Below are 8962 nucleotides of genomic sequence, written 5' to 3'. Positions count from 1 at the left end.
AGAGGACAGCATAAAGCCACAGTGCTTCGTCTGTTGGGAAACAATCTGGGCGAGCAGCCTGGCACCAACCACAGGGAAAGCCTGACCCTCCTCCAATGAGGACTCACGGAGGTTATGCCTTCCTCTAATTGCCAGGGTGTCTGGCACAGAGCCTGATCAGTTATGTTGAGAACCATTTCTTGGTCCTAGCACAGATATGTGAGGCTGGTGCTGCGACACTCTCCGCTGGAAACTAGCCGCCTGAAGCTGTCACTCCACTGTACCTGGATCGCTTAGGGTAGCAGTTTCCTCTGTATCCCCCCAAGTCCCCATTCTCAGCAGCATCATGTCGCTCGCACACACCGCTGCAGAGTACATGCTCTCTGATGCCCTGCTGCCTGACCGCAGGGGCTCTCGGCTCAAAGGACTGCGCCTGGAACTGCCCCTGGATAAGATGGTCAAGTTCATTACTGTGGGCTTTCCCTTGCTGCTGATGTCTCTAGCTTTCGCCCAGGAGTTCTCATCAGGTAAGCTGCTGACAAATGGTAAGAGAACTGACTTCATTTTACCCTACAACAGCTATAAAGTGAGCTAGCTCCTATCTTAAGATTGCCTGGCTTTGGGCTGGACTGGATTCCCAAGAGGCAGGTGGTGCGTAAGTATGGGACATCAGAAGAGCAGAAGCACCAAACAGTTACAAAAGTCAATTTGGAAACCTTACAATAAAAAGCAACAAATTTCTTCTGAGAGGCTTCATCCAGCGGTCAATGGAAATAGATGCAGAGAGAGACCCACAGCCAAACATTAGGCGGGGCTCAGGTAGTGAAGGGAAAGACTGAGAGACCCAGAGTGGTCAAGATGACTACAGAGTCAAGTAACCTGGGCCGGTGGGGGGGATCACAGAGACTAGACCACCAACCAAAGAGCATGCAGGGGCTAGACCTAGTAGCATCTCTACACATTTGTACCAGATGTGCATCTTGGTCTTCATTTGGGTCCCCTAACAATTGGGGGAGGGGCGCTGTCTCAGACTTTGTTGCCTGCCTTTGGATCCCCTCCCCCTAGCTAGGCTTCCTTGTCTGGCCTCAGTGAAAGAAGATGTGCTTAGTCCTGCTGGGAATTGATGTACCAGAGTGGGTTGGTACCCATGGGGGTCTTCCTCTTCTCAGAGAAGGGGGGGGAGTAATATTGGGGGGAAGGGAGAGTGAAACTGGGAGGAGAGGAGGGAAGGAGGTTGTAATCAGGATGTAAAGTGAATTAACCTATTTATTAAAATAAAGAGTAATTGCAAAAAATAAAAGTAATTGCAGAAGAGGAGCAGACAAGCAAGGGGAGGACGGGAAGTATGAAGAAGAGAACATGTTCAACATGCAATATATGTTTAAAATAACAATTAGCTGTCACTTTAGTACATTTTATGTCAAAATAATGATAAAACTGTTACTTTTGGCTTCTACAGATAGAGGTTGGGACTGTGTATTCTCTTCAGAATTTAAAATCCTTTCCTCTTAGCCCACTATAAGCAAACTTTTTTCCCTGCACTCCTTCCCTCCTCTTGCGCAGTTCATACAACCTTGTTCAGAGGTGCTGAACAAACCCCTGCTTCTTCCCCATGACCCTAGACATAAACAGACATGTGCGTGTTTGCAATGCTCTATTCACCGGGCTAACTCAGAAAGCCTGTAACCTCTATGGCAGTCCCTGGGCCCCTGGCTTGCTTTTCTGTCCGTGTCCATTAGCTTAAAGCATTTCCTGATAAAGTGTTCCACCTCTCTCTCTCTCTCTCTTTGCTGCTTCACATCAAAAGAAGCAACAGGCTTGGTTCCCAGCTCTGCCTCTGTCTGATTAGAAACAGGAAAGCTGGAGCCTGTCATCTAAGCCCATCTGCCTTCCCATGCAGAAATCCAGTCATTAGTCCTCTGTGTTTTACAAAATAAAAGAGCCTTCTTTCAATCTGGGTATGGTTCACACATCTGTAATCGCAGCATTCTGGAACCTGAGGCAGAAGGATGACAAGTTTGAAGTCAGCCTGAGCCATATGGTAAGACTCTGTCTCAAAACAAAACAAGGCTGACAAGATGCCTTGTTAGGTAAAGGTGCTTGCTGCCAAGCCTGACAACCTGAATTCAGTGCCAGTGCTCACAAGGTAGAACTACAGAACTAGCGAAAGGAGAGAAACAGTTTCCACAAGGTCATCTTCTGATCTCTGAGTGTGCCAGGACACTTGCACAACATGACAAACATCTAATTTCAAAAACAGTTTTAAAAGTTGTCATCTCTCTTGAGTGGATATGTCATTATCAAAGCCTTTTGGTGGCAAAATGCTGAGTTCAAGGTGTCTCTGATAGCTTCCTGTACAGGAGTCTGAAGGAGCCTTGAGAGAAAAGGCTCATCAGATCTAAAAGACCAAGTCAGTACATTGGTAGCACAGGCCAAACTGTGTGTCCAACTTCATCATGACCTGTCCTCCCATGACACAGGCCTAGAAAGCTGAGGGTCTCGAAGAAGGCGAGGCCTGCCCTCCACAGAAAGCTACCAACTTATAAGGATGTCCCCTCACCCATAAAACTCTTGAGTGACTGACTTCCATTCCTCTGCTGCACCTAAGGCTGCCTCAAAGCTCTGCTCCTTTTGCAGGGTCTCCGATCAGCTGTTTCTCTCCCAGCAACTTCAGTGTCAGGCAGGCTGCGTACGTGGACAGCTCGTGCTGGGACTCGCTGGCTCACCATACGCAGGACAAGGCTGGCCAGTACAAGGTGAAATCTCTCTGGCCTCACAAGGTAAAGCACACAGAGGTTCTTTCAGGACGGCTTCCAGGCTTGGGAGTTGGGGGGTAGACTGAACCACTAAACTCTCTCACACACCACCTTGCCCATTACATTCCCTTCCACCTCACTCTGCCCTTGCCCATTCCTTTTGCCAGCTGACTTTCATATTCCAGGGGTCCTTCAAATGCCTGCTGGTCTCTGGTGTACACATTAGTCTGCAGTTGAAAGCTGTCCACTTTCATCTGATTAGAAGTTTTGTGCCCATGGGTGAGGCTTGTAGACAAGCAGATGTAGGTGAAAGGGGTCCCTCTGGTGTGCTTCATTGTAGAGAAATTCAGGTATCAGTATCTAGGCCTAGCTCAGTATTTCTCTGTTATCTCTGAGAAGAGTCATCCGGTCCTTAACTGAAGAAGACTGCAGCTGGTATCAAGCCTGACTGCTAGCCCTCGGCAAACTCAGTCATGGGTTCCATCATTAAGTACTCACTCACCTGGCTTCATCCCTCGACCCCTCCGGCTAGTTCTCCTGCCTGCAGTGGATGTGAGCATAGAGTCCACCTCCTCCAAGCCTTCCATCAGGAACAGAAAAGGATGGTTGATTAAATGCTGTACATTATAGAAAGTCTGCAGGTCAGCTTGTCACATGGGCTGTTCAGTGTTCTGATTCAGACCAACTTATACTCTTGTTTTTGGTTTCACCCATATCCCTAGTTCCTGAGTCTTTCTGGTTTTGAGTTGTGAAGAGTTTGTTTATTCTTGCCTGGACCTCCACCATTCCCCACACCAGTGTCTTGTGTCAGGCAGCTTGATGGCAAGCTTTCAACCATCTGCTGCTCTAGTCCCCTCTTCTCCTGTTCACTTTGTCCTTAAATTATGGCTTTGTCCTTTCTTGTCATCCTAGAGAGCAAAAGCAGAGACTAGAAGGAGAACGTGCACAAAGTCTCTGTCGCTGGCAGGTCAGCCAAAATAGTGACAAGTCCACAGATTTTAGAGTTGATTCATGTTAAGAAAGGTCAAAACACCTGACTATCAGTGTCCACCAGGAAGTTCTCTGAACCCAGATTCATTGGCTCCTCCTCACTCCCAGTAATATACTCTGTAGAAGTGAGGGGATTAATTTCAGGGATGTTATTTCTTGAATAAGAGTAAAATGCTCATAATTTTACATGAAGCCCTATTCTGGTCTTTCTTTTTTGCAGCTCAGAAAACACAGAGACAGACAGACAGACATACACACACACACACACACACACAACTCGGGTGTACCCTCCATCTTTGCCTCTAAACTTGCCACTACAAAGACAAAGCAGTTTGGAAGAAGCTGTGGGCTGAGGAGTCATTAGGACAACAAGCATCTAAACCTCCCATCCTGGCTACAGATCTTCACTCTTTCACCTGCTGAGTGTGTGATGCTGTGCAGATACTTGACCTGGCCCTGCTGCAGCTTCCGTCACTGTAAAAATAGACACCATGATGGCATCCCACCAATAGTATCCTTGTGAAAAGCAAATGAAATAATGCACAGTAATTGCCTAGCAACAAATGTAGATTTGAAAATTCTTCACAAGTAGAGACTGTACTATGAATAAGACGGGCCTCCCTCTGTTGGATGCCTAAGTATAATAAGGAAACTTAGAGAAAAGTCCTATTACACTCTGCCAGGGCCATTGTAACAAAAGGTGGCCTAAAGCAGCAGAAATACAAGGTGTCAGCAAGTTGGCTCCTCTGAGGGCTGCATAAGGAAGTGATGAGGATTCTTTACAAACACCACAGTAGCTGAGAAGCTAAGAGCTACACATTCCTAAAGTTCCATTGCATTATCTGCATACCTGAAATGACTCTCAAGGAATTCCAAGAATATCTGGTACTGTCATTTGACATCGCTGAGAATACAGAGACCACAAAAGACCAGCATAGGACAGGACACACAGAAGAAATAAAGTTCTTTCTCCCCTAGGATGTCGGGGCCACTATTGATCATAATCTCCGGCTAGATACTCAATCAGCAGTGTTGCGGCAGCGAAGGCAGAGTTCTCCCCTACCAAACACTATTTACCCTCCATCCTTCTTTTGCTTTCATTATTTCTCTTCTCCTTGGCACCCCAGACTGACCATAGGTCAGAAAACCCATAGACCATGGATCTAGGTAATATAGAGATATAATGTCCCTTCTCTACCAGTTTCACTGTATTATTCCATATGGACAGAGGGCTTTGGGTGGTCAACAGTATACATTCTCTTCCTTCTAAAGGAGAACAGCAGACCACTTAAGCCCCCTCCCCCTTAGCTGTCATTCAAGCCCCAGCACCTTGGGCTCCCTCCTCAGCCTTCTCTTTCTTGCAGGCTCTTCCCTACTCTCTACTGGCTCTGGCTGTGGCCATGTATCTGCCTGTGTTGCTGTGGCAATATGTAGCTGTGCCCTCCCTCAGCTCTGACATGCTGTTCATCATCAGTGAGCTGGACAAGTCTTACAACCGTTCCATCCGCCTGGTACAGCACATGTTGCAGATCCGGCAGAAGAGCTCTGACCCCCACGTCTTCTGGGATGAGCTAGAGAAGTGAGTTGCCCCCCTCTAGCTTCTTCTAAAAGATTTTTGTGGAGCATTAAATTGATATCCATGCATAATCATATTTATATTTTCTCTATGCCATCCTTCTCAAGACAGCAAAGTATTCAGTTCACCCCTACCTTCTTGGAGAGGAGGGAATGAACTTTCTCATTGTTGTAGAAAGAAGAGAATTTGTCTCTAGTTGACAGATCCTGAACCACAGGGATTACTCCCTCTAAAATATTACTTTGTATATATTCCCTTGCTCAGAACCTCAGCTAACTCCACTCATGCTTAGCAAAGAAAAAAAAAGTTGGAATTCTCAAATATCTGTCCAAGGCCTCAAGCACATTGTCAACTACTTTTCAAATTTCTAGTTACACTTTGAGCGTTCCTAATCTCCAAATTGCCCAGCACTCCAAAACCAATTGTAAAAAATAAAAAGTATTAAAGTCTTTCAAGTATTCCAAAATAAAAATAAATAAAACCCACCCAAATCTGAAACACTCCCAGGCCCCTGGGATTTGCCTAAGCAGTCTCCTATCCCTGAGCAAATCTTAGATGAAATTAGTCATTCATCTATCTAAATACCAGGCACACTGTGATAAGCACATCAGGGACTTCCCCCTCTCCCCCTCTCCCCCTCTCCCCCTCTCCCCCTCTCCCCCTCTCCCCCTCTCCCCCTCTCCCCCTCTCCCCCTCTCCCCCCCTCTCCCCCCCTCTCCCCCTCTCCCCCTCTCCCCCTCTTCCCTGCCCTCTCTCTCTCTCTCATGCCTGTTCAGGACAGGGGACAAAGGCAACAAGGTTGTACCTAACAGTATTGGGCTAACATCCTATTGAAGGAAAGCAAACAACTAGCAAACAAACAAACAAAACCCACTAACATGTTTTAATAGATGGCAAGCGGTATGAAGGAAACAACAGTAACAGAGGAGGAGGAAGCTGGAGACTAAGCGATGATAAGGATGGTGCAGTTTTAAATGGGTCTGGCATGGGCAGCAGGTACCATTGAGAAGTGAGTTGAGCTAAGATTTGTGATCATCTTCTGTGCATGCTGTGTCCCCTTTTAAAAGTTCCTCCAGTGATGGCGCATGCCTTTAATCCCAGCACTTGGGAGGCAGAGGCAGGCGATTTCTGAGTTCGAGGCCAGCCTGGTCTACAGAGTGAGTCCCAGGACAGCTGGAGCTATACAAAGAAATCTTGTCTCATAAAACAAACAAACAAACAAACAAAAAATACTCTTCTGTTGGGCTGGAGAGATGGCTCACTGGTTAAAAGCACCAACTGTTCTTCCGAAGGTCCTGAGTTCAAATCCCAGCAACCACATGGTGGCTCACAACCATCCATAATGAGATCTGACACCCTCTTCTGATGCATCAGAAGACAGCTACAGTGTACTTAGATATAATAATAAATCTTAAAAAAAAAAAAGTCCCTCTTTGCCATTTAAGCCAGTATGATGGAGATATCATGGTTTCTGAACCCTCTCCTTACACTGTTACTCCATCTCCTAATAGTCACAACTACTATGGTTTACGTGCATTTAGCAGTAAGTATTAATTTTATTGAATATGGTATATCTTATCAGCCCTTCTCCTTAAAGCAGAGACAGGCTTACCTGTACCTTGCCAGCATGGCTCTCAAGAATGAGTTGTTCACATACTAATCTGTATGAAGTGATTGAACTGGCCTCAAAATCACACTTAGAACACAGAACCATTGTTTACATTACCAATCTTAAGTTTATTGCTTTGCAAGTCATACTTCAGCTTTGGACTTCATTTAATCTTCCTGGGCAGAAACTCTTTGGGATTGTGACCGTTCAAAATGTATTGATCATCCATAGGCTTAAGACACTGCATTCAATGTTTGAAGAACTGGGGGTTACTCACACCTCCTCTGGTGGAAGAACTGTGGTTGTGATTACAGAAAGAATACAGATTTTCTCCAATACTAAGAACATCACGTTTGGAGCTAGAGAGATGGATCAGCAGTTAAAAGCACTGGCTGTTCTTACAGAGGACTGGAAAAGATTCTTAATACTCACATAGCTGCCCACAACATCTGTAACTCCAGTCCCAGGGGCTCCAGTGCCTTCTTGTGGTGTCTGTAGGTACTGTATACATGGAGTGTACAGATATACATACAGACTAACTATCCGTACACATAGAATCAAAATAAAGGTTAAAAAAATTAATATGTTAGATACACAGACTTGCTAGTCTTCCAAGTGACTTTTGGGGGATGGTTCTACATGGTCCTCCCTAACAACGCCTTTTTTTCCCCCTGCCCAGGGCCCGGAAGGAACGGTACTTTGAATTTCCCTTGCTAGAGCGGTACCTGGAATGCAAGCAGCGCTCCCATTGGCTAGTGGCCACCTACCTCCTGAGGAATGCCCTCTTACTCCTCTTTACCTCAGCCACTTACCTGTACCTTGGCCAATTCCATTTAGATGTCTTCTTTCAAGAAGAATTCAACTGCTTCATCAAGACAGGGCTGCTACATGATGAGACCCATGTGCCAGAGCTGATCACATGCAGGCTGACCTCCCTGTCTGTATTCCAGATTGTGAGTGTCTCCAGTGCAGCAATATACACCATATTGGTCCCAGTGATAATATACAACCTCACAAGGCTATGTCGGTGGGACAAAGGACTCCTATCCATCTATGAGATGCTCCCAGCTTTTGATCTCCTCAGTAGAAAGATGCTAGGATGCCCCATCAATGACCTCAATGTGATTCTTCTTTTCCTCCGAGCTAATATCTCTGAGCTCATCTCTTTTAGCTGGCTGAGTGTCTTAAGTGTGTTGAAGGATACAACCACCCAGAAACACAACATCGACACAGTGGTTGATTTTATGACCTTTGTGGCTGGCTTAGAACCCTCAAAACCTAAACATCTCACCCAACATACATATGATGAACACGCATAGTTTAAAAAAAGAAACATAGATAAGTTTTATAGAAAGTAACTATCCTTCTTCACAAGCTATGTAGAGTAAAAGACAGAAAAATAATAATGATATCCACGTAAAATGGTTAAGATTGGATTCAGCTGAAATATTCTGTATTTTTTTATTACGTATTTTCCTCAATTACATTTCCAATGTTATCCCAAAAGTCCCCCATACCCTCCCCCCCCACTCCCCTACCCACCCATTCCCACTTTTTGGCCCTGGCGTTCCCCTGTACTGGGGCATATAAAGTTTGCGTGTTAAGAAGATAAAAATCAACACATGAAAATTCAATGTGAAGTCTGGAAGTCAAGAGTCAAAGAACTGAAAAGTTCAGTTTAGAACATTCAGAGGACAGTAGTGCTAAAGGAACAAGCTGAAGCAAAGTGCAGTCACTGAACTCAGAAAGATTCTAAAGGCCATTTATGGAGGGAAATTCTCACAAGGCCCACCCACTCTAGAAGTCATGCTTCTCTTCCCACAATGGGCAGGTAGAACAATTTAATAAGAGATTAATAAGGATATGAACCCCTGAAACTCTTTGATTTGTCCTGCCCATCTTGCTTTGTGGACATTTTCAGCCTTGCCACGCACTCTATGGCCTGCTAATGAGACAAGAAATAATGATGGCTTTAACTTGTAATCTGCTTTTGGGACATAAGGACAGAGACAAGGCCATAAGTTGAATCTTTAGGAGTCCAATATGCTTTTT

General features: G+C 45.3%; 1 protein-coding gene across 1 annotated transcript; it reads left to right on the top strand.

The window, feature by feature from the left end:
- The first annotated feature begins 226 nt into the window (after positions 1–226).
- Positions 227–8502, top strand: Panx3 (pannexin 3). The gene is made up of 4 exons (XM_021173400.2): positions 227–506; positions 2617–2759; positions 5090–5304; positions 7590–8502. Exons 1-4 carry the CDS (start codon positions 326–328, stop codon positions 8227–8229), a joined length of 1179 nt encoding a protein of 392 aa, XP_021029059.1. The 5' UTR covers positions 227–325; the 3' UTR covers positions 8230–8502.
- The last annotated feature ends 460 nt before the right edge of the window (positions 8503–8962 follow it).

This window comes from Mus caroli, unplaced genomic scaffold, assembly GCF_978045245.1.
Source record: "Mus caroli unplaced genomic scaffold, Mus_caroli_1 scaffold_11, whole genome shotgun sequence".
Lineage (NCBI taxonomy): Eukaryota > Metazoa > Chordata > Mammalia > Rodentia > Muridae > Mus > Mus caroli.
The sequence above is the reverse complement of the archived record's forward strand: the minus strand, read 5'-3'. Positions and strand labels throughout refer to the sequence as shown.